The sequence below is a fragment of the Pelobates fuscus genome, chromosome 6 (assembly GCF_036172605.1).
Source record: "Pelobates fuscus isolate aPelFus1 chromosome 6, aPelFus1.pri, whole genome shotgun sequence".
Classification (NCBI taxonomy): Eukaryota; Metazoa; Chordata; class Amphibia; order Anura; family Pelobatidae; genus Pelobates; species Pelobates fuscus.
Window position 1 is genome coordinate 103775452 of NC_086322.1, and position 27339 is coordinate 103802790.

At 42.6% G+C, this 27339-nt stretch overlaps 1 protein-coding gene across 2 annotated transcripts in view; it reads right to left on the reverse strand.

The window, feature by feature from the left end:
- STOX2 (storkhead box 2) overlaps positions 1-27339 on the reverse strand; it is a 192972-nt gene that overhangs the window by 107948 nt on the left and 57685 nt on the right. The window contains exon 1 of one of the 2 annotated variants that reach the window (XM_063458133.1): positions 13311-14481. The exons of the other annotated variant lie outside the window; for it this stretch is intronic. Within the exon in view, the coding sequence (XP_063314203.1) occupies positions 13311-13476 (166 nt within the window). The 5' untranslated portion in view covers positions 13477-14481. Of the gene's footprint in view, positions 1-13310; positions 14482-27339 lie in introns of those variants that run through there. 2 annotated transcript variants of the gene reach the window in all.

Consider the following 27339-nt stretch of genomic DNA (forward strand, 5'->3'; position numbering starts at 1 on the left):
AGTGGTCCTTTAACCATGAGTAGTTTTATCACAAAGTCTGCTTTGTTGCGCCGTTTCACCCTGACTCCATCCACATCCGCATTCAGAAATTCTGTGAAATGAAGTCTTGGGCTGGCGGCAGTCCAAGACCTAGTTCAACACTTTATTACTATTTCTAAAAGTGGATTTTGATGGTGACAGAGAGGAATGGTGCTGCAGAACAGATTTTATGGGGTAAACAGTTGACGAACAGTTTTACCACAAAGGTAAGGATGGTGTCCAGAGTGTTCTATAATGTTAAGAATAAACATTACTTACCTGTCAGCACTCTCCAAGTCAGTCTCCAAGATCATCAGTGTAGACGATCTCAGCCAATCAAGTGTTTCCCCATAGGCAAAAGGCTATGTTGTACCAATTAGATGCTCTCGGTCAGACTATCTGATTCAATAGCCGTGTTTAAAGGAACACTAAAAGGCACCCAGATTACTTCATCTTAATGAAGTGGTCTGGATGCTATGTGCCCCCTCCCCTCCTTTAACCCTGAAGCTGTAAATACTGGGATTTTACACAAATGGCAATATTTTCTTTGCAGAGTTAACCTGTCTCTAGTGACATACTGACAGCCACCAGGGATATTCTGCGAAATGGTGGAGTAAAACAATACTATTTATATCAGATGGTCTGAGCAATAGTCAGATTTTTTTTTAGAAAACTGTAACCCTTTAAATTATTTGATCGTTACATATGTATAATAATCAACCACAATATACTGTTTGGGGGGAGGGAAAGTTGTTTGCTTCAAATTAAGACCCCATGTGTTAAACAGATCAACTCTCACTAGTGAAAAGTAAAAAAGCCATAAAATCATCAACCTCCAACCAAGATGTTTGTTAAAGACAACAAAGGGGGCTTTCATTTTGTTAATTACTGAGTGCAAGAGGGTCAAGTAAAGCTTTTGTACTCAAAAGGATTAAAGTACTAACTTTCGCATTACAAATGATCTTATATACAAACAGATCACCAAATTATAAATTTGATTAAAAATATTTATTCCTGGTTTGCCAGTACACACTATTTAACACCATGGACCTTAATTCAAAGCGAAATTCAAACTGAAGTCCATAGTAACCGAACTGAAAGCCTAGCTGATTTAGAGAGCCCATTCTGGCTATTTTGATCTTATATTTGAAATTCACCAACCCTGTTGGTGTGTGTGTCCTAGTTTATTAAGCAAACCAGTGATGTGCCAGTGCAGTTTCCACCCAAAATGGGATTTGAAACCAAATCAGTATTGTTACTATTAACATTTATATAGCGTCAGATATTGTAGACAAAACAGTAAGTAATTGACAAAATACAGAACCATGAGGTGAAGAGGGCCATGCCTAAGGAAACACTAAAGTGCTAGGAATACAAACGTACATTTCTAATGCGAATGTAAAGCCAATCCATTAGGAGACTAGTGCACATAGGCAGCAAAACGCCTCAATTCTCCATTCAGACAGTCTCTGAGACCATCTGATGGAAACAGCCAAGTTTAACTAGGCTATTGCGGAGGAAGCACCTCTTCTGTCAGGCACTAAAAGCATATAATCCCTGCAATGTAAACATTGGTGCTCCTGCAGAACGGTGATGTTTAACATTTTTGATTAAGCACACATGGACAAGGAAGCCAGACCACTTCATTAAGATGAGGTGATCAGAGTGCCTCTAGTGTCAATTTAAAGTGGCTCTGTCATTGCAGGCTTTTCTTCTAAATGAATTTTTGGTTTCCTCTATTTCTCTGGACTTGTTCCATGGTTTTAAATTCTCTCTCTTTTTTTTTTTTTTTTTAATTCCCCTTATTTTTTTAGTTATACATAAGAAGATGTAGGGGATACTTTTTTCTCAAAGGGGGTGTTATCTTTTTAGCTATTAGCTATTCAAGGACACTAAAGGCACCCAGACAACTCTATCTCAATGCCTAGGCTTGGTGGAATAAATCTCTCCTGTTACTATAAGTCAAAAGAATCCCACAGAAGGGCAAACTGCAGACGTCATGGACACCATAGAGGTGCCTAGGTATTGCGATAGATCACAAGGTAGATCAGACAAAAAATACAAATGTCAATGGGGGTGAAGGGGGGTTCATTAAAATACAAAGGGCATAATCAAAGTAAAATAAATAAAGATGACAGTGCTGCTCTAAAGGAACACTCCAATTTAGCTTGCTGTAGTGCTTTACGTGTGAAGAGTGTTTTTTCATTTTACAAAAAGTGCAGAAACACTGGTTTTTGGTTGGCAAGTCTATTAACTCACAAGCAAGTAGGTCTATATACATCAAAATGGTGTTTCTATACACTGCACCAGCTTTGTCCCCTGCGATTGTATAGCAGTGCGAAACACGTTAGCACTTTATAAAATATAATAATAATGTGCTCTACCTAAAATATGTCTCAATATCGGCTTTGAAACCGATCCTAATCAGCTCTATTCTGTAGAATCAGTTACTCAGAACTATGTAAACACTAACCATTTGGTTAGTAACCGTCCTGAATATGATATCTAATACTTCTGACATATTGAAAGCCCACGTTTCTGAACTAGGATTAACAGCAGCAAACACTGTAACAGTGCAAGTAGCAAGCAGCTACTCATTGTGCAAATGTTTAGGTGAGCTATTCTTGGCCTGTGCTTTTCTGCATAGCTGAATCCAGTCAAGGGGCGCAGTCAGAAGTTTACAGGCCTGGAGCGTATGCCATATCTTTCATTGATCAATATGCTGCTGGCAACACAAAACAGTCATTTTTTTATGGATTTCTCAAGATGCACTTACCGTATGTTGTAACATTTTTCCCAGTGTACAAATAGGCGAACTAGATTTGATCGATTAGTCAGGCAGACAGTGTGTGATCTGCGCATTACCCATTACTCCAAATCATGTTTTTAAACGCAATACTGAACTATGGCTGATGTAATACCATACATTAAAAACCACAATGTCCAGTGCAGGTTATGACTGTTAATATGGGGATCCTAGTAAGAATATCTGGCCTTACAAGAATCCCAACCGATGTTCTGGCCTACCCAAAATTTGAGAATGCTAAATCGAAGCGGAGCAATTCTTGCTCCATGGCTTCTCTTCTGGCATATCACTTAAAAGAACACTATAGAGTCAGGAATACAAGCTTATTTCTGACAATTTAGTCCTGAAGTTGCCTCCTTCCAATCTTGGTAAAAAGGTTATTAAACTCAACCTTTCTCCCACGCTGTGCCAGTCTTGCCATGGCTGGTCCCACCTTCCTCCGCCTCAAAGATCTCAACTAATCCAATGCTTTCCCATAAGAAAGCATTGGGGAACTATTGTGCATGTGTGGCAGTGGAATCCACATAAGTCCATCCTTACAAGCACGATGTCTTGGCGTCTTTACTTGACTCTGGCCTCACATCCAGTTTGTTGCCAAATCCTGTAAATTCCAACTTAAAAACATAGCCCGCATCCGCCCCTTTCTTACAAAAGATACTACCAAGGAGCTTGTCCATGCTCTCGTAATTTCCCGCATGGATTATTGTAACCCTCTCCTGGTCTTTCCAAAAGCCGTATCGCCCCGCTACAGTCTGTAATGAATGCTGCCGCCAGACTGATTTTTTTTTTTCTCTCAAGTCGGTTCTCTCACACCTCACCCCTCTGTTAGTCCTTACATTGGCTTCCTGTATTCTATAGGAGTCAATTCAAAGTGCTAACCCAGGGCTTGAAAAATTTGTTTGAAATCTAGGAGCCAGCTAAAAATGTTAGGAGCCAGTCATTTTCAACGAGAAAGTGCAAATCTTAAAGGGACACTATAGTCACCAGAACCACTACAGTTTGATGTAGTTGTTCTGGTGTCTATAGCCTGTCCCTGCAGGTGTTTCAGTGTAAACACTGCATTTTCCGCGAAAAGGCAGAGTTTACATTGCTGCTTAGTAACAACTCTAGTGACAGTCACTCGAGAGTCCTGGATCACTGCTGCACCACGTGCAGCACCCACGTTCAGTGTCTCCAAGCTCTGCATGGAGGTGCTGAATGTTCCTCATAGAGATTGATTAATGTAATGCATCTCTATAAGGAGATGCAGATTGGTACATTTGCTGCGCATGCACAAAATCCTCCCAATGTTTTCCTAAGGGAAAGCATTACCTTAGCTGAGATCATAAAGATTGATCATCTCAGCCATGGCGAAACTGGCACGGCGTGGGAAAATGGGAAGAAAGGTGAGCAAAAACACCTTCCTCATGCGATCGGAGGGGACAGGTACCTAAACGCGCACGCACACACTAACAGGCTCTCTCTCTCACACACACACGCTGACAGGCTCACATACACACATGCTGAAAACAGGCTTGCACACACTTTGACAGGTTCTCACACACAAACTCTTACGCTGACAACAGGTTCTCTCACACACAAACTCTGACAGGCGCTCACACACACTCTTTTGACAGGCTCTCTCTCACACACACATACAGACACTGACCGGCTCTCTCACATGCTCACTCTGACAGCACACACACACACACACACACACTCACACGCTTACTCTGCCAGCACACACACAGTGACAGGCTCTCTCACACACTCACTCTGACAGGCACACACTCACACGCCAACTCTGACAGGCACACACACACTTTGACAGGCACACACACTGACAGGCTCTCTCACACGCCAACTCTGACAGGCACACACACACTTTGACAGGCACACACACTGACAGGCTCTCTCACACGCTCACTCTGCCAGCACACACACACTCTGACAGGCTCTCTCACAAACACACACACACACACACACACACACTGACAGGCTCTCTCACAAACACACATTTTAGTTTTAATTCAAACCCACTAAGCCTCCCTACTTTTGGGAGAGCTGTGAGGGTCTTTCCTGGCGTCCAGTGGGGCTGCACTCTTCCTGTGTGCAAAGGAGCAGTACTCTGCCTGTAGCTCCTCTCGTCTCCCTTGCGCTCTGTAATGATGCCGGGGCCGGAATGACGTCATATTCCAGCTCCCGACATCATTAGACAGCACGAGGGAGCAGAGAGGAGCTGCAAACAGAGTACTGCTCCCTCGCGCGCCGACCATAATTCTCCCGCAGGCGGGTGGCCGCATCCATGTACCCGCGGGCGGGCGCCTCCAATATTCACCATGACGGTTGCCGTCAAAGCTACCGCCCACATTAACTAGAGAGCTGGCAAATCACAGACGCCAGGGCGAAATTTCTAGTCGCCGTGGCGATCTGACGCCTGGGATTTGTCGAGCCCTGTGCTAACCCATACCTATAAAGCATTGAACAATTCTAGCACCTCTTATATCTTATATGGATCTTAGATCCATAGGTATGCCCCTCCTCATTCCCTCCAATCCTGACCACTGCTCGCACCTGTACGGCCAACTCACGCTTGCAGGACTTCTCGCGGGCGGCTCCTTTCCTATGGAATAGCCTGCCTACTGCCATCAGACTTTCCCCTAGTCTTGCATCTTTTGAGACGTGCCTTAAAACCCATCTCTTTATGAAAGCTTATGGCCTCCCAGAGTAACCTCTATCTCACACACCTGTCTCTTGCTCTCTCCTATAAGGCAACACTTTACTATATCCTCCAGCTCTGCTTCACTCCCACCTTATTTGATTGATATTTCCTGTCCTAATGTGTTTTATACACCACCTCCTATAGACTGTAACCTCGTTTGAGCAGGGTCGTCTTCAACCTATTGTTCCTGTAAGTTTTCTTGTAATTGTCCCATTTATAGTTAAATCCCCCCTCTCATAATATTTGAAAGCGCTACAGAATCTGTTGGCGCTATATAAATGGCAATAATAATAATAATACTAATAATAACAACAACATGGTAGTTTTGCTACATGTTTGCTCCTCTAATTTCACTGATTTAGTAAACTATACATTTAATACATCATTTTTTAAACAAAAATACTGCAAAAAAATGTAAAATAAAACAGACCTTAGAAATGCATCATATGTCTATTTCAATCTATTTTTAGGAGTTACAAGGTAAATAATGCAAGGAGAGAATTACCATTTGAAATATACACATTTGCAAAATGTTAGGACAAAAGTATACGTTTGTAGAATGTAAAGCAGCACTGTCAACCCCCATGGAAATTGCATATTTCATCAAATCCTCTCCTCCCCACACCAGCCTATGACATCGGAAGGGCGCAGAAGATCAGGGAGCTTCGTCCGGCGCCGTATTGTATGTAAGTACAAACATGTAGATAGACCCACACAGCTACACATACAGAGTTATTTACTAAAGTGAACATTGTTGGGTATTCAAAGTGAATTTAATAAAAGGCCCAAATATCATGACCGGAAAACCAATCCAGCTTATGCTTCCAGTTTAGCTACATCGGCCTTATTTGAAACGCACCTTAAAATTCCTGACATTTCTGACTTTGGTGAATAAACCTGATTTACCTTAGTTTTTCAACCATGACCAAACCATCAATCAAAACCATAAACCTTGTATAAATACAATAACTATAAAATAGCCTTTACAATAAAGTGTGAGATTTCTGTTAAAGGAGCACTATAAGCTCAGGAACACAAACATATATTTCTGACTCTATAGTGTGAAAACACCATCTAGCCCCTCCTGGCACTCTCTTGCCTTTCTAAATATAGTAAAATCTTACTTGTATTCAAGCCTGAAGCTGCTGGCTCTGCCGCCGTCAGCCTCAGAATAGCAAGCTGTCTGCGGACATCATCATAAGTGTTGTTCTGAGCCAATTAAAATGCTTCCCCATAGGATTGGCTGAGACAGTGAAGGAGGCAGATCATGGGCAGAGCCAGCACAAGTCAAACACAGCCCTGGCCAATCAGCATCTCCTCATAGAGCTGAATTGAATAATGAATCTCTATGAGGAAGGTTCAGTGTCTGCATGCAGAGGGTGGATACGCTGATATGTTGTGATGCACACTAGGCAAGACTGAGATAGGAAGGATCTCTAACAGCCATCTGAGGAGTGGCCAGTGCAGTTATCTCTAAGCTGTAATGTAAACACTGCATTTTCTCTGAAAACACAGTGTTTACATCAAAAAGCCTGAAGGGTATGATTCTACTCACCATGACAAATGTAATAAGCTGTAGTTGTTCTGGTTACTATAGTGTTCCTTTAACAAAATGTTTGTGAGAAATTATTCTCTAGTGCAGTGTTTCCCAACCCAGTCCTCAAGGCACACCTACCAGTCCAGGATTTAGGGGTGACCCAGTTGTGTCTAAGGTGTTTTTTCTTTTTTTTCTAAAAACACCTTAGACAAAACTGGGTAATCCTTAAATCCTGGACTGGTAGGTGTGCCTTGAGGACTGGGTTGGGAAACACTGCTCTAGTGCACATAAAACCTGCCTTATTGTAAAGGATAAATAGCACACACAAATGAAAGAATTATAGAGAAACAAATAGAGCTGATATAAGGGCATTAAAGGGACACTAAAGGCACCCAGATCACTTAATGTAATTGAAGTGGTCTGGATGCAGTGCCTGTGTAAAATGTAATGTAAAACATTGCAGTTTAAAAGAAATTGCAATGTTTATATAGCAGAGTTAAAGGAACACTATAGGGTCAGGAACACACACATGTATTTCTGACCCTATAGTGTTAAAACCACCATCTAGCCCTCCATGGCCCTCCTTGCTTCATAAATATAGTAAAATGTTATATTTTGTTACAATCTCAATGCTTTCCAATGTGCGGTGCGCTTTAGGTAACCCCATTGGCATGACAACGCTGGATGAGGAGACCTCAGTGATGCAAAAAAGGTATGTGTTAAAAGGGTTTTTAACCCTTGCAACACAGGGGTGCAAAGTGTGGAGACAGAGGGTCACTATAGCATTAGGAACACAGTTTTGTATTTCCAATGCTATAGTGCCCCTTTAACCCCTTAAGGACCAAACTTCTGTAATAAAAGGGAATCATGACATGTCACACATGTCATGTGTCCTTAAGGGGTTAAAGGAGCACTATAGTGCCAGGATAATAAACTTGTTTTGCTTGGGTCATTAGGTCGCCCCCACCCACTGGCCTGAAGGGGTTAAAACCTTTCTCCAGCACCAGGCTCCCTCTGTGCTGGGGAACTCTCCACCCCCTGCCGACGTCAGATCCGAATGCGCATGCGCGACAATTCAAACAGCCCATATGAAAGCATTACTCAATGCTTTCCTATAGACGTCCAGCATCGTCTCACTGTGATTTTCACAGTGAGAATCGCGGAAGCGCCTGTAGCGGCTGTCAGTGAGACAGCCACTAGAGGCTGGATTAACCCTCAGTGAAACATAGCAGTTTCTCTGAAACGGTTATGTTTTCAGCTGCAGGGTTAACACTAGAGGGACCTGGCACCCAGCTGAAGTGGTCTGGGTGCCTATAGTGGTCCTTTAAAGCCCATACTCTGTTCAGGTGCCATTTCGGATCATTTAACACTATGTGGTCTGGTTGGGGAGATATTTCTATTTTCTAAGAGCACACCAGCCCAGGCCACTGAACTGACAACTTGGCCCTAGCTGCTCCTTCCCACAATTGTGGTGGGAACGGGAAGATGTGATTACATGTCCCTTCCTCATGGCGCACACAAAGCCACAAGGAGGAGAAGGGAGACAATGACCTGTAGAAACCAGCCCCCACTAAAAGCCATCTTCCTACACCCAAAGGTATTAGTAACAGGAGGTGGCTAAAAATAGGTTTATATTTTATTCATTTCTGTATATGTATGTGCCAGTGTGTGCATTTGTGTAAGGCAGAGTGCACTGAGTCAGAGGCAGTGTACATCTAAGTATGGGGCAATGTGTATCTGTGAGTGTGGCAATGTATAACTAGTAGTGTGCATGTGTGTGTCTGTGAATGCATTTCTCTGTTGGGAAAGTGAATCTGTAGCAATTTAGTGGAGAATGTGGGTCTGTCACGTTGTCTGTGTGTGCATGGGCTTGTATCTGTGTGCATATCTGGTACTATGTGCCACGAGGGGCCCCAAGATTTCTAATGGCAGTCATGTTGCTACCTGCAAACATATACCTTTATATTGGAGGGCATTGATTATTAGAGATTTCCAAAAACACACGGAGGGGAATTTTTGAAAGAGGTAAACATACAGGAATTGGCAGAGTGCTACCGTAGCTATAAATATTCTGGTGGGGACGGGGACACCAAGTAAAAATTTTGCATTGCTTCAGTGCAATTTAAAATAAAATAAATTAAACAAAACATTAAAATAAAATAAATTACATTTTTGAAAAATTAAAAAGTACTGTTTTTTCTAATTTCTTTCTTTAAGGAATCATCCACGTACTTAACCCAAAATATGGAAAAGCAGCTCTCCTGGCCACTCGTTATGTGGGCACCATGAGGAAGCTATGCTCTCTGATCATTATTTCTTTGCATTTGCGCAGATGTATTCCTATGAAAAACCTGTACTGTAGTATACAAGAGGATGAATTACATTTATTTAGCTAACCCGGGAGCCAATAGATATTGTACTGCATCTTCTAGTAACACCCCAAGCAGTTGTATTCATAACTGAAACAGGTGGAACTGCTGGCAGGTCTTTATGGGAATGCATAAAGATCCCACTGAAAATTGTAGGAGACGAATAGCTTGGTAATCTCATCTACTAGCTTGACCCTGTACATTTGCATCTGTTAATTTATTCATAATCTCCGTAATTAAGGAACACTATAGTCAACAGAACCAGTTTAATGTAGTGATGCTAATGCATAGAGCTTGTCCCTACGAGCTAAGCATTATAAATACTACATTTTCAGAGGTCATGTGGACACCCACTAGAAGGTTTTGCTTGATTGCAGTCCTGAATCTTGGCAGGACCTATGTTCAGCCTCTCCATGCAGTGCATGGAAATGACACATGCTTCCTATAGAGATACAATGACTCAATGCTTTATAAGGCGATCCTGATTGGCGCGGTAAGGAAATTTGCCACGCATGCGCACCAGCCTCCTAATGCCTCACTATAAGGAAGTATTGGGTTGGCTAAGATAATTTAGATTGGAGTTAGGCCGGTCTCATGAACACCATCTACCTCTAATACACTGCCTCCTGCAAAATCTATAGAGTAGAAGTCCACGGTAGCCATATTGGTATGCATATGCCACGGAAGCCGTATTGGTGTGCAAATTGTATCCAAAGCCATAGTAGTATGCATATGGTATTGATAGCCACATTGTTATGCCTTTGGCATGGTATTACACATTTATTTAAAAATATAAAATAAAACATAATGTATGCATGTTCTAGTAAGTGGACTAGAACATTTTAGACAAAATGTTAGTGCCCTTAGAGTTATGCCATGCCATTTTTGCAAAACAGGTACGATTTAAAAACGTGTTGTACCTAAAGGTCTTGGGATGGGTAAAGATTTATTTTTTTGGGCCTATTATATTAAGAAACCTGTATAATGCCTCTAAAAGAATGGTCTAGTTTATATTTTTTTATGAGTTAATATGATCTAAACTCTACAGAATTTATAGAATCTATAGCCTGAATTCTGTAAACGTGTTAATATGTCTTGCAAGAAATATGTGGTTATTATGTACTTCATAATAATTGCAGGAGCACAAAAACGTGACGGCACAAACTTTTCTCAGGATTCTGCCCCTTATTTTTTCCTCAACATACAACTGAAGACACTATATAAATATATAAAAAATAAAAAAAATACATCAATGGAGACTGGCACGATTTTAATTTACTGGCTGGTATGTCCCACCCACAACACCATCACATTTCAACACCTATAGGAAGCAAGTATTGCAGGAAAAATATTTCCTACTGGTTAACATTGCGGTTGTGTTTGCACTAGGGATGTACAAAATACAAAAGCAACATGGCAGAACATATAAAGCACCGTCAACTGCAGGCTTCAGGTTTCCGATCCCTGGTAATAACGAGCATTGGGTGGCTAAAAACCTATACTGCGATAATCATCAGTATATACCACCGTGATTATCAGTATATACCACTGTGCTCATTTGGAGCAAATGGACATTTCTAGCTAGAAAATATTTCAAGGCAGAGAACAACTGTTGGAGTTCTCATTCCTGTCACCTCCCTTTCCCTCTTTCCAGATCACTGCATGGCTGATTGTAAAAAACACAACACATTCTCAAATTTCAGCATCATGTTACAGCATCAAACTGTCAGATGAGAGCCCTTCACAAAGGTAAAGCCGATTCACAGGAACACACATTGCAGATTAACATATTATACATACACAATAGACAACCAGATTATGTGTTTAGTGTTTTTTTTTTTTTAAAATAAATAAATAAATACATTTTTAAAAGCCACACGTGACATAATATAGGTGACATCAGTGAATTGGAATGCTCTGTAATCATTTAAGACTGAGTGAAACAAGTAACATATGCCACCTCTCTTTGCTCTAAAAGTGGATTGGAAATTAAAATCAAAGTATATCTTATTAAAAAAACAAATAAAAAAAAAAAGTGTATTAGTCGAGTCAAAGGTCAGTCTTGATTTTTGGACTGATTCACTGCATATTTTCAATCTTATAGACGGGACAAAAATGATGCAAATCTGCTTAATATAGCTGAGTCAGGCTCACTCAAGTGGCCATGAGAAAGCCACAACGTCACTAGGAGATCAAGTTGTGTCTTCAATTTGAGCCCAGGCAGCCATATTTATAGAATTTATTTTGTACGGACACACAAACTCTCTAGCCACGGAATTCTGTGATGTACAAACCGAGCAAGTAAAACGAACATAAAAATAAATATAAATAAACAATACAAAATATATTATGACTTGGTTAGTGCCAGGAGGTCAAGTGGTCATCCTTCAGTGTTTCAGATTTCATTATACAGTATGCAAACATAGGAAGCTAGTTGGTGTTTTTTTTCTCTATGATTTTTAAGGTGGGAATGAATCATATTCTTCATAATTTAAAAGATAAGGTGAGCTAACTCAAAATAATGATATGCACATAAAATGGAATCTTACCCTGGTGAAAGATGGAGTCTGTGTGCAGCTGAAGCTTCTGGGAGTAGACTGACTAGTAATATAAAGGCCTGGGATTCTCTCATGGTTTCAAGAAACATTCACATTTAAGCATATGCCTTATATAAGTGCCCACAGGAATCCTAAAATATATACCTAGGCAAGATATTCCTCCTCTAAATAACTGGAATAGTTTTTTTTTTTCTTCTGTGCCCTGATATGTCAGTGCAAGTATGCTTTTGTACATGGCATGATGAAATTCTGAGATGTAACAATTGTGTAAAACAAATAAATATTGCATTTGTCTGGATGGATTTCTTCCAGGCCTCGACAAGCTTTTCTTAGAGGACTAGCTTAGGATACATGGTGATCAAGTCGATGTATGGGCTGCAGAAACCCAGACCATTTTTTTTGCAGCCCAGAGCTGCTTACCACTGCGATTACGCAGCAGTCTTTAAATAGATTTTGACTGCTTGAGCATGCCTGTTATCATGCATTTGTTTTTTCTCCCTTGTAACATACAAATTGAGAGAATAATGGCATGCACTACGACACAAATCAGCTAGAAACAAAAACGTATACATAAAGCAGTTGGTAGAAAATAAGTGTTAATTATTTTTACCAATGAACTATATTCCGTATTTTTTATAAAATCATTACTGCACCATTTCTGCAGTAAACATTCAAATCTGCCAGCATTATTCAATAAAGATCTTTTTGTTTGTTTGTGTTTTCTTTTTCGACCTCAATCTGAATAGCAGGTATGTGCAAGGTTAGCAGGTAACACTAGGTCTTCGTGAAATATGTGTAACATTCTGCCTTTAGCATGCTATTTATATGCTGGAAGGGCAGCTGCAAATATGTGGTAAAGAAAACAAAATATATATTTAGATGATTAAGAGAATGAACTGGCAAATGCGTCCAGGCTTTCTCCTTCAGCTAGAGATCTAGATGTGCTGCATACATTATTTGCCAAATAACACCATATTGAGAGGCCTAACCAAGAATGTCAGTGATGTACAAAATGGTGGATGTAGGAAGAATCGTCAAAAACATATACATTACATATTCATATGCAAACCTATATCCACGTATATGCATGCAGACTGTTCCCTGTGAACAGATATGAATGTGAAATTACGCTAAGACTGTATATAAATGGACAGCACACATTTATTGTACAAACAACAAAATTTACAATGATTTGTCCCTCTTGTTATATTATTTATGTAAATCCCATCAAAAATAAATAAATAAGCCAATCATCGTACATCCCTATCACCAGCGTGAACCCGACGAGAGGCAGACAATTTATAGAAGACATTTTACAAACCTGATGTCATATAGCCCCGTGATGACTGGGAAATAAAAGCTGGTGGAAAGTGTTTGTGCAGGCGATAGTCCTTTTCACTACGGGACCTCATGCGGTCTGAGGCCCGGTCAGAGAAATCAGCACTAGGCCAGGCCCGGCGTAAGGTTGTACTCCGGGTCTTCTTCATCCTGAAGGTACCTGAAGCCTAAGCGTCCTGCTGCATGAGACAGGCCTCACCGCTGTTCCTTTTTTTTCATCAAAACATTAAGCGCACAGCTTGAGCAGGGGCTGAAAACATTTTGCCGCTACCTCTTTTAGGAAGCAAGCTGCGGGTCCGTTCGTTTTCTCCCTCGAATGATCCAATTTTACAAACGTCCCACAATGCATTACACTTCATTTGCAATCAATCCAGCTTATAGCTTCCAGATTCATGTGGAGGAAAGGCACATTATGTGGCTTCTCAGCCAAAGAAGGGGAGGGGGAATGAGCAGAGATTTGTAGCGTGAAAGCTTTGAGATCCCAAACAATAGCTCGATTCAGCATAGGGCTGCTTAGCCAACTGTGAGGCACAACACAAAAGAACCAAGCAAATACTGGTTAAAAAACACCCAGAGAATTTGGTTTCAATCTAAAGCCTTGCACCCAAGATCCTCCAAAAAAGGGAAAGAAGAAAAAAAAATACTGTGTCAATATCCCAATGGTTGTGGAATTAAAATGAGGCGACTATGACGAAGGTAGAATTTTTTTTTCCTCCTCTTTCCTCACCTATCAAGCTCCATAGAGCGAATCAATGAGGCAATCTAAATCAGCATTGCAGTAATCAGGGGACAATATTCATTCTTCACAGCCGAGCAGATGCTACTCACACGTTGGGTGTAAACGACCCCATAGCATCCTAGACAAGATCATGCACCAGTTTCTGGGAAAGATAAGCAGGTATACAATGTATATTATGCTGAAAACAAGTCTCTCTCCTCGCCTAGTACAATTGCAGCCTTTTCTCCTGGCACCTTCTGATATTCCTATTTATTTTTTTTCTTTCGCCGAGACACTCTTCCAAGCCTAGGAGGTCTGCAAAACACAATGAGGTACAGTTTTGCTTTAAGGTATTCCCAAACACTGCAAATCCTGCTGGATAGCTAGAGCTCCTCTGCTGAATGGCTCTCTGCCTTTGAATGCAGTGAAAAGCTATTGAAGGGCAGGAAGCGAAACAGCCAACCCAGTCTCATGCTAATCAAGAAGCTGTCTTAACCCTTTCACCCTGGAAAGTCAGACTGGAAGCTGTATATTTACACAATATGTTATCAAAACCCTTCTTTTTCGGTTGGCCACTGGTGGCTGCCTGCAATGACAAAACAGTGCAGGGCTGGACGGAATTGTGCAGTCAGCTCCTCTACTGTTTAAAAGATCAATCCCATTCCACTACAGGGTTAAGACAGACACACTGATCCTGTCAGGCCTCACATTTTAATGTAAAACACCCTGTGGCTCTCTCAAACCTTGGCTGAAATCCCAGCCTATAATCAGCTCTTGTCTATTTACATACAAAGCTGTGTATTTTTAGGATAGTCCAGCCCTCTGCAAGAAGGAAAGAAAAATGTTTTTTTTCTAATTTGAAAGGGGATAGGGAGAAACCACAACTTTCTTTTCCATCTGTGTTATTCAGTGTGCATCTTGCTAAACACGAGACAGCCAACCTGAGACATGTCCTTTGACAGCTGCAAAACACTGCAGTGCTTTCCAAGTGCCATAAAACTGACAGGAGGGGGGCTCCCATTCCCTTTCACAAAAAAATGTTGTGTTATGTGTCTATGTTTGTTACTCATTACCAATTGGCTGTACTCAATGAAGAATGGCCACCACTGCAGAGACAGACTCCGTAAAGCTGACAGCGCATGCCTAGCACAATTTAAAACATCACCTATTTAGCCACATTTATTTTTTTCTGTCAGAAAAACAAACAAAAAACAACTTTTGTTTCTTTTTTAAATGGATTGCATTATCAAAATATATTCATTTGTTTATGCATTCTTTCTTTGAAAAAAACAAACAAAAAACAAACAAACAAAAAAACAAGACAGCCCCCCCACAAATAATCACACACACAAAACAGCACTGAGATAGGGGAAACAAGACTGCAGCATTTTAAAATTACCACTTAGCTTTGTTGCAACCTGCTAAACAGCCAGCCAGCCATCACAAAAGCCTGTGTCATGGGATCTACCATACAGGCCCATTTTGTATTTTTGCGCATGCATGCATGGGAATGTACATAAGAAACTCTGTAAAGTAGATGGAAGCTAGCTTGAAGGTCAGGTTTTCTCTAATATACCTTCCATTTCTAAACTGGACATGAGCAGCACAACTACTACAGTGTACTCTAATGGTGCCAGGAGCCATCAGCTGGTAATCCGTTAAACCATTTAGGTGCCCGCGATCTTTCCAGTCTGAGTTTGTTTGATAAAGCAGACGTTTATTTTTCCTTATTGTCATACCAACTCATACAAATGTAAACAGTATTAATTGGCTAAAAGTCCACAGCGCCCCCCTTAGCCATTGAATACTGTTTAAACTTGTATGAGTTGGTATGACAATAAGTATAAATGTCCACTTTATCAGATCAGGACCACAGACGCCTAACACAGCAATTGTCAAACCATTTGTAAACAGTTGCACAATTTACTGGTGACAACTTCTGCCACCTCAACCACACAGCACGCTGTAGTAGGTATGATGAATAGAATGCCCCTGTATGAGAATGGTTAGTATGCTTGCAGAAGCAACATGCTCAAGCATAATTTTTAAGAATGGGGGAGAGAAAATTTGTATATTTAAGTCCATATTTCTGTGTGAATGCATGTGCACATTTCAGTGCATTAGCAAAAGCACCAAACGCCCTGGAACTGTTTTGGGCATAGGATCATGTGTGCGGCCGTTCAACTCTTTACCCCGGTGGCGCTTCGGCTGTGTTCGTGGGATCTGTGCGCTTTTCGGATATGTTGGGCGCTTATATCCAGGCTATCCGGGGATATATAGACTGTGCAGGTTCCTATGTGGGAAATATGTATTTTGTGGTGTTTTTCATATTTTATTGCTGAGTCATGGTGACACTGCACTTTGGGGATATTTTGTGGGTGTGGTAGTGGGAGTGTTCTGGGCGGGTTTGCTGTGACTCTGAAATGTATAAAAGCAGGCCATCTGGCCAGATTAAAGCATTCCAGCTTGTACTCCCAGAATCATGTGTCGTCTGGTTACTGGGAGGGAAAAAGGCTAATCACTGATCCAGCTTCTTCCAGCACGGAGGATTCAGCGGGGAAAGTCCTTGTAAGGACTCCAGCTCCCAGGACTGTGTGTCGTCCAGTCCCTGCGAGTGAATAGAGAAAGTCCTCTAGCCTGCTCCAGGATGGAGAGGTTCCAGGACCCCATTCAAGTCGTGGCAACTGGAGGGCAGAAGTGGTGCGGTTTTGTCCCCTGTTCCAGCTAGGAAGTGGTCCTTGGTGGAGGTACCCAGCCGGGGTACAGGGAGCTCCGTTACAACATGTATTATGGATTCAGAATGCATATCCAAATATAGATCACATTTAACAATGTCCGAACTTTGCAAAACCGGCTCCAAATGATGAGATACAGCACTGGTACAATGTAGGAGGTAGAAACTCTAAAACCAAACAAATTACAGACAGGTGTGTGTGGTAAGTATTGCACTCAGAGACGGAAGCAGATTATGCGCTCATCACCCCGCTGGGGTATGTAGAAAAAGGGACGTAAGGATTTTTCTTACAGTAGGTATCAGATGCTCACATGTAGAGAGAAAATATGTCCACAATAGTCAAGTCAAAAAAGTATAAAGTTTTATTGTATTGCACTTACCACACACAAGGGTTTTTTGTTTTTGTGTCAATTATGTGCCAATTTCATGTTTGTTCATTAGGGACCCAGTATACACCTCTGCCATGAGCAGCTGAATTAGGTCATGCTCTACATTAGCTAAAGTATTACTCCAAGTAACATGATGACTTCAGTGATTTGAAGTAGTTGTGGCGCCTGGAGTTCATATGTACAATATTTCACTGTGGAAAAACTGCGCATACGGAGATCAACTCCTTTGCTAAAAGACGTGTAACTCTAACTCTGGCAGCGTCTGGCAGTGGTACCCATCATATTGATTATTTCCATGTAATTGACAATAATAAGTCATTACTGAGGTGGAATTACCTTCCCCATTGCAAAAGGGACCCCTTTAATATTGTCTAGAATGTAATTATAGGGTCAGGAACATGTACTCCTGACCCTAAAGTGTTAAAATCACTATTTAGGCCCCCTGGGCCGGAGTGACGTAATATTCCGGCTCCGGCATCACTGTCTTGCGCATGTTCCGCCCGCAACATCAGCGCATGCCAGTCTCGGCGATTGGGGCGTCTTTTTTTGCCGCCCCCCTGAAAGTGCTGCCCAAGGTAAATGCCTTGTCAGCCTCGCGGTAAATACACCACTGACAGTGCACCTAGACTACTTCAATGAGTTTTTTAACTTGACTGATTGGGATCTTACATTTCTGATCCCTCTGAGTTTATGGGGGGACATGTGCTCTCCAATTCCAACACCAATGCTAAACTGCCCCTTTAGATGTGTGAAAACATCACAATCTATTTCTCATAAAATAGTGGATTGAACAGACTAAAAACTAAATTGATTAGGCAACAATAGCCGATAAGGAAATAGTCTCCAAATCTGTTGCAACAACAATTTGGCTATTTTAGCCTACATTTTCCAGTTTGCTTTTTCCCCTTTCAATGCACTGTTCTGTGTATTGAAAGGAAGGCACTATACTGTATTGTGCAGAATAAAATCAGTAAAAAAAAAAGCAGTCATATTGTAACTTTCCTATTACTTTCTTTTAAAGAGAATGCAATGACCGCAATGAACCATACTTGGCTACTTTTGCAATGCATTTTCTTTTTTTCTTATAGAAAATTTCACTTTTAAAAGGAATAAGCCACATGATTATTCAATATTCACATAGCAAAATAAAAAACATTTGATAGCCAGCCCTACGTTTCAGTATTCTAGAAACTTTGTTACTGATCTGCTACTGATTGTCAGGATTCCCCCATATTATTTTCTCTCCGATTGTCATTTACCCGTATAACTTCTCGCCGATCCTACATCGCCCATGCGTCTGACGTCACACGCTTCCCTGTCGAAAGGAAGCCGCGGTCGCATTCACATGGCTACATCAATTTATTGCCAATCACTGACTGAGCTCCTTCTATTGATCACCCGTATACCGAACCTCTCTTACCTGATCCTGACTACGCTGACTTCTCCACTCCCAAACGCGGAACAGACTTCACTACGATTTCTTCAAATCCTCAATATACTACAGGGATGGGATAGTATTTTCAGTTTATATTGCTGCAGAAGATTGTTAAATTGAAAATACCTTATTTCAATAAATCAAACTTTCTTAAAGTGACAGTATCAAATGTATTCTTGCATCTGCAGTTGAGTTCCAAATTAAGTTTTTCTAAACGTTTTACACTGATCAAAAACCTTTTAGATTCATAAATTGAACATCCACAGTATAAAAAGAGTCAAATTTATTTAACAGGTTATAAAAGGGAATGCTGTTTGCTGTACTTGTGACATACTGTACGGATCTAGCTATGGTAGTGCATAAGCCAGTGATGGCTAACCTTGATACCACAAATTGTTTCTGGACTACATTTCCCATGATGCTAAGCTAGCTTTTAGACTTTAAAAGCTAGCTGAGGATCATGGGAAATGTAGTCCAGAAACAATTTATGGTGTCAAGGTTAGCCATCACTGGCATAAACAGTCAAGTTGATTTTTTTTTTTTTACAAACACGTTCATTATATGGTCAAATCCAATAGGTACATATATAATTCCCCTGTGCTCAATGTATGCTGCTTATCAAAACTATTACTCTAATGGGATGCGATTGCTGCTTTCTCATACACAACTACTCTTCAGTTCCTTAGCACTGTACACATACAGTCTTGTGGCTTGATACACTCAGATTTGGAAAATTGTATTTAGCACTCCATTGAGAGCTTATATTATACTTTTATGTAATGTTAATATGTTTGTTACATATCTAGCATATACATTGCATTTAGAAAACGTTATTATATATGGTTGAGTTTATAAAAGTCTTAAAGATTTTTGTCTGTAAACCCTAGTCATCCTATTTCTTTTGGTGTGGTGGTTAAACAACAGAAAATACATTTTAAATAAATTTAGAATACGCTGTATTGCTTGCTTTTTAAAGAAACACACTAGGAATCATAACCACTACAACCCACTTTAGTGGTTATACCCCTGGCACTGTCCCCCCCCCCCCCCATTTTAGTATGTCCAGGTGGCTATTGGTGGTCTGACACCAGAAGGCTGAGACGCTATGACGCTGCCAGAGGTAGAGTTACACGGCTTTTAGCAGAGGAGTTTCATCTCTGTATGCGCAGTTTTTCCACAGTGAAATATTGTACATATGAACTCCAGGCACCACAACTACTTCAAATCACTGAAGTCATCATGTTACTCGGAGTAATACTTTAGCTAATGTAGAGCATGACCTAATTCAGCTGCTCATGGCAGAGGTCTATACAATTCCAATTGATCCCAGCAGATACACAGGGGAATTCAACATGCAAACTAATTCAAAGCTGTGTTATCATGTTGGGGTCCTCAGTGATCCAAAAGTAACAACGCACAGAAAGCATTCAGGAACAATGAGCTATAGCAACCTTTCAGCTTGAAGGCATTTTACATTCACAATCCGAACCATGTAGACATACATCCTTTTCATACATGGTCTTTCTAATTTGGGGGGTACTTGATAAATTTGACAACTATGTTTTGCAAACTAATGCAAAGCAAAATGAATCTCATGAATCCCTGTTCATGTTCCACTTTGTAGTTACAATCTTTGTAGTTTAATCTTCTCTGGCAGGGCTACATGCAGTCCATCTGGATCTTTGTACAGAAAATAGAACTAAAAGACTTTCTGTACCCAAAATCTACAGCAACTTTTGTACTTCAAATGTCATAGCCAAATGTCTAGCAATCGGGTAGGAGGAGAAATCTTAGCTCACTGAATACATTACAGGGATTAATTTCAGGTTGCATTGGCAAAGCCCTGTTTAGTATATAAATAAATGGTATGGATAGCATCAGTGCAGTATTGCCATGAGTAGTTGCAATGACTTCACCACAAGTGATTCCAACTCTATTGTTCATGGTTAAACTTTGAAATTTCTAACATGCTTTCAGTAGCGTGTTTTGGGATCAAAACAGAATGCATTATAATTAACTGCCTGTGCCCTTTGCAGTGAACCTGCGCATTTTAGGTAACAGGCTTATTCATTTTAATTGGATAATGGTATTGCTGCTAAGTGCCATAACCCCCTGCTTTTCTGGAGTCTATGGGATATGCTCAGCTTCAGGGCCGGACTGGCCCACCGGGATACTGGAAAATTTCCCAGTGGGCCGGCATACTAGCGGGCCGTTCCAATTACAGGGTGACTGGCAGGAGGGGATGCCGGTCACAGAATGTAGCGTGGCCGAGCAGGCAGACCGCGGTAGAGGAGCTTCTGTTCCCCTACCTGATCTGACAGGAAGTGCTCACAGAGAGCACAAAACTGCTTCCTGTCCTCCACCACAGTCTGCCTGCTCGGCCACGCTACAGCAAGGTACAGGGAGAGCTTGGGGAAGGGGGAGGGGGGAACAAATGGGACACAGGGAGAGCTGGGAGGAGGTGTAGGGACTCATGGAGGGCTGGGTGCTGGCATAGGGACACATGGAGGGTTCGGAGGGTGCTATAGGAACACATGGAGGGTTCGGAGGGTGCTATAGGAACACATAGAGATGCATTGATGGGGATTGGTGCAGTGAAACACAGCATTGTGCCACATATGCGCAATAGCCCCCCCAATGCTTTCCTATGGGAATTGAATTAGCGTTGACTACACTCTTATTACAAAATAAAAAAACAAGGATAACATATTTTACTGCTGTGCAATAGCATGCATGCACAATGTCAGTCCAAATGACCAAACTTTTCTTAATATATCAAGAAAATGGACTGAAACATTGATTGTATGCAAATGCACTTCAGCTTACAATAAATCCGCTCTTTTGTCTATTTTGAAGCCCTATGAGTGCTTTCTTTCACGTTTGAGTGATAGTTTTCAGTTTTAAGGTATAGAATTTTTTTCTAGCGCTGCTTTTCATTCCCAGTCCAGCCCTGCTCAGTTTTCTGTGAAAATTATGTGAATATGATGTCTGAGCCACTTCCTCATTTAGTGACATTCAATTCTAGACGCTGATAAGCCTGGGTATGTGCCGCAAAAGCAGAACATTTAAAGGTGAGGATACTTTTTGCAGCATGCTTTAGTGTTTTTGGTGCTTGGTCTGTTCCTTTAAGCTGTGTTTTAAAATGTTATTGAAACTATTTTTGTATACCGTATTCTGAATTGCTGAATATATTGGATACATTCATTCAGTACCAAAAGCAAAATACTTTTTTTTTGTTAAATATCACCAGTGCATGTCTGCATGACTACAGGCAAATAAGTCTCAATGGGTCGGATATGTTGTGAAGCTCTGGCTTCACAACAGGGGTAGTAAATCCTAAAATACTGCTAAAACTCAGAGGCATTTCCTAAATTACCAGACACAATATCATTCCTCAGTGTGGAATGGACAGGAGGCAAAATAGACTTAATCTGATATTGATTAAAGTCTTGGCATTACTGCACTGGTAAGTGATCAAAATTTGAGAGTCTTCAGAAGACGTCTGCATCATCAGCAAAGCTTTCTTTTACAACCCTTTAAACCTGCAGGGGAGTGAGGGTGCAGGACTAAAAACCTTTAAAGAATCAGATCATGGATGTCGAACAATTTAATGAGATTCAGGCTGGTATTAGTTGCAATTCTTGTTCTACTTCCGGATACTTTAATTGCCAAGCAAATGCCAGATGTGCTGTTACACTAATAAATACATACTAGATATGACCAGGATGGAGATTAGCAATGTCCAAACTTTCTGTGACTATAAAAAAAAAAAAAAAATCTAAAAAAATCTGGGGTATAAAATATGCAAAATATATCGTTTATAACAAACAAAATAATACTGCTTCGCTCAAGGCAGTAATGAAAGTATTGGTGAAGAATAAAACCACTTTCATCTGAAACATGTTCAGGCTCGCACAGTTGGGTAACTTCTGCCAGTGTCCAAACAAGGGTCTTATAAGTTATTAAAGGACCACTATAGTGCCAGGAAAACAAACTTGTTTTTCCTGGCACTATAGTGCCCTGAGGGTGCCCCCACCCTCAGGGTCCCACTCTCGCTGGGCTGAAGGGGGAGGAAGGGGGTTAAACACTTACCTTTCTCCAGCGCCAGGCTCCCTCGGCGCTGGGGACTCTCCTCCCTCTTCTGATGTTATCGGCCAAGAACCACGCGCGCATTCAGCCAGTCCATAGGACAGCATTCTCAATGCTTTCCTATGGACACTGGCATCTTCTCACTGTGAAAATCACAGTAAGAAGCACCTCTAGCGGCTGTCAATGAGACAGCCACTAGAGGCTGGATTAACCCATATGTAAACATAGCAGTTTCTCTGAAACTGCTATGTTTACAGCAGGCAGGGTTAATCCTAGATGGACCTGGCACCCAGACCACTTCATTGAGCTGAAGTGGTCTGGGTGCCTATAGTGGTCCTTTAAGATTCTATCAATAACATTATTACCCCATAATATACAGTTTACTGTTATGTATTGCTCACAGATCAAATGACAGAAAAAAAAAAAGAGGTACAGATTTTTTTTTCAAAAAATAAATACATTTCTATTTACAGATTATATATTGAAAATTACTCTATAGTCAGCAGAACAACCACAGCTTATTGTAGTTTTTCTGGTGAGTATAATCATTCAGGTATTTTTATGTAAAAACGGTCTTTTCAGAGAAAATGCAGTGTTTACATTGCCCCCTAGGTACACCTATAGTGGCCACTCCTCTAGTGGCTACTGGAGATGCTTCCCGGGGCAATGCTGCACAGCAAATCCAATGCAGGGAAAGCATTGGGTTGGCTGAAATAATAAACCAGTTACGTTTTATTATCTTTTAAGGAGGTTAAGGGAGGGCAAGCCACCTAGATGATGTTTTTAACACTACAGAGTCAGGAATACATGCTTGTGTTCCTGACCATATAGTATTCCTTTAATAAATACATAATACGGTATATCAATATAAAAAAAATATATATATATTTCTGCTCCCCCCCCTCTTTATTTGTGACGTATTTTTGCTTGTCCTATGAACCAATTGGCAGGGAATGCACATAACAGTGTACTGCAAAAAAAAAAAAAAAAAAATTATGTATATGTATATAATTTTTCTTTTTAATATATATATATATATATAGCAGTACACCAACTTGACAATTTTTTTTACTATTTTGGTTCGTCTGAACCGTTTTTCCTAAGCAATTGCATGGACAAATTCATTAGGCCAAACTACATATTTCCCCCCTGCACAAGTCTAAAAAACAGTTTTAAAAGTTCAGTTTCATGCTAAAAGCACCGGAATTCTCCCAAGTGTCTTGTAGCATGTTAACCCAAAATACCAGCACACCCAAAGGCATAGGTCTAGTAGATATTATTGCGTTTCCTGTAATTATTCATGTTCATATCTGCCAGAAGATATATATAATAATCAATGTCATGGGACACTTTGTATCTGGCAGTGATTTCTTAATGACTCTGAGGTTATGGGCTTATGTTCATGGTGTACATAATAGATTGCAAGGAGTTTTGTCAGGAGAGAAGAGGCATGTTTGACGTCAGCACTATAATATCACTTATCTCCCCCCTGCCCTTCAATACTATTGATACATATTTTGCAAAGCCATATATTGGGAATTTCAAATAATATATAAAAAAAATACTTTATAAGAAGACTCAATCTGGCCAGCATCTAATCTGCACTGATGATGAAATTATTATTCTTCAATTTCATAAATATATCTGTGACCCACCCTCAGTTTAAACATATCTTCATGGTGTTACATGATTCTCCATTACCCCGATCAAAGAAGTTTCACTACATTTAACCAATGGCAAGCCAATGATCACAGCCAAGGGTTGTAGTTTTGGGTTGAAATCCAGGGGAATTATAACCAGTACAACACATTACCGATGAGTATTTATTGCATTGCTACAGCACCTCTATGAAGCTTATCTAGTTTATGTAACATTTTACATCTTCGCTGAGGTCATATATTAAAAGGACTGCTTTAGAGCTGAGAACATGTTGCAAATTATTCAGGGTGAAAGAAATTAAACTGTAACACTTCAACATACTGAGTGGGAAATGATAATAGCTTGTGGGTGTGGAAATGTATAGTTCTTCAACTTTCTTCCAATGGTGTATTTTTATACTCTCTGCATACTAAGAACAACATATATAACAGTGATGGCGAACCTATGGCACGCCGTGCCTTCTTTGTCGGCACGCGGCCATAAGTTCGCCATCAATGCAGAGTAGGCACCTGTTACCATGGCAACGCTACACACAGCATCGCGCGGGAGCACAGGGGAGCTGCTTCACAGATCCCTCCCCCTGTCTCCCGACCCGGAAGCAGTGCTTACCACCACCGGACCACCAGGGATGACTGTGTGTCTCCCCCCCTCCTTCATTAAAGGTAACAAGGAAGGGGAGGGAGAAGATACTGTTTTAATACTTTTTTTTTTTTAAACACGTTTCCCCCCCCAGCAGTACCCCTACCCGCCCACACGGTACCCCTACCCCCCCACACGGTACCACTACCCCCCCCCACACAGTACCACTACCCCCCCCACACACAGTACCACTACCCCCCCCACACAGTACCACTACCCCCCCCCCACACAGTACCACTACCCCCCCCCCCACACAGTACCACTACCCCCCCCCCCCACACAGTACCACTACCCCCCCCCCACACAGTACCACTACCCCCCCCCCACACAGTACCACTACCCCCCACACGGTACCCCTACCCCCCACACGGTACCCCTACCCCCCCACACAACACACAGTACCCCTACCCCCCACCCAGTACCCGTACCCCCACACACCACACACAGTACCCCTACCCCCACACAGTACCCCTACCCCCCACACAGTACCCCTACTCCCCACACACCACACACAGTACCCCTACCCCCCACACAGTACCCCTACCGCCCACACACAGTACCCCTACCCCCCACACACAGTACCCCTACCCCCCACACACAGTACCCCTACCCCCCACACACAGTACCCCTACCCCCCCACACAGTACCACTACCCCCCCACACAGTACCCCTACCCCCCACACACAACACACAGTACCACTACTCCCCCACACTGTACCCCTACCCCCCACACAGTACCCCTACCCCCACACAGTACCCCTACCCCCACACACCACACACAGTACCCCTACCCCCCACACCACACACAGTACCCCTACCCCCCACACAGTACCCCTACTCCCCACACACCACACACAGTACCCCTACCCCCCACACAGTACCCCTACCCCCCACACACAGTACCCCTACCCCCCACAAACCACACACAGTACCCCTACCCCCCACACACAGTACCCCTATCCCCCACAAACCACACACAGTACCCCTATCCCCCCCACACAGTACCCCTATCCCCCCCACACAGTACCCCTATCCCCCCCACACAGTACCCCTATCCCCCCACACAGTACCCCTATCCCCCCACACAGTACCCCTATCCCCCCCACACAGTACCCCTATCCCCCCCACACAGTACCCCTATCCCCCCCACACAGTACCCCTATCCCCCCCACACAGTACCCCTATCCCCCCCACACAGTACCCCTATCCCCCACACACAACACTCCTACCCCCCCCACACAGTACCCCTATCCCCCACACACCACACACAGTACCCCGACCCCCCACACAGTATTCCTACCCCCACACAGTACCCTTAACCCCCACACACAGTACCCCTACCCCCCCACACAGTACCTCTACCCCCCCCACACAGTACCCCTACCCCCCCACACAGTACCCCTACCCCCCCACACAGTACCCCTACCCCCCCCACACAGTACCCCTACCCCCCCCACACAGTACCCCTACCCCCCACACACCACACACACAGTACTCCTACCCCCCCACACAGTACCCTTACCCCCCACACACCACACACAGTACTCCTACCCCCCCACACAGTACCCTTACCCCCCACACACCACACACAGTACACCTACGCCCCCCACACAGTACCCCTACCCCCACACACAGTACCCCTACCCCCACACACAGTACCCCTACCCCCACACACAGTACCCCTACCCCCACACACAGTACCCCTACCCCCCACACACAGTACCCCTACACCCCACACACAGTACCCCTACACCCCACACACAGTACCCCTACCCCCACACAGCACCCCTCCTCTCCCCAGCACCCCTCCCCTTCCCCACACCCAGCATCCCTCCCCTCCCCTACCCCCACACACAGTACCCCTACACCCCACACACAGTACCCCTACACCCCACACACAGTACCCCTACACCCCACACACAGTACCCCTACCCCCCCCACACAGTACCCCTACCCCCCACACACAGTACCCCTACCCCCCACACAGCACCCCTCCTCTCCCCAGCACCCCTCCCCTTCCCCACACCCAGCATCCCTCCCCTCCCCTACCCCCACACACAGTACCCCTACCCCTACACACAGTACCCCTACCCCCCACACACAGTACCCCTACCCCCCACACACAGTACCCCTACCCCCCACACACAGTACCCCTACCCCCCACACAGCACCCCTCCTCTCCCCAGCACCCCTCCCCTTCCCCACACCCAGCATCCCTCCCCTCCCCTACCCCCACAGCAAAGCACCCTTAACCCCGCCCAGCACCCCTACCCCCAAACAGCAAAGCACCCCTACCTCCCCACACAGCACAGCACCCCTCATACACACACACACACACATAAAGCACCC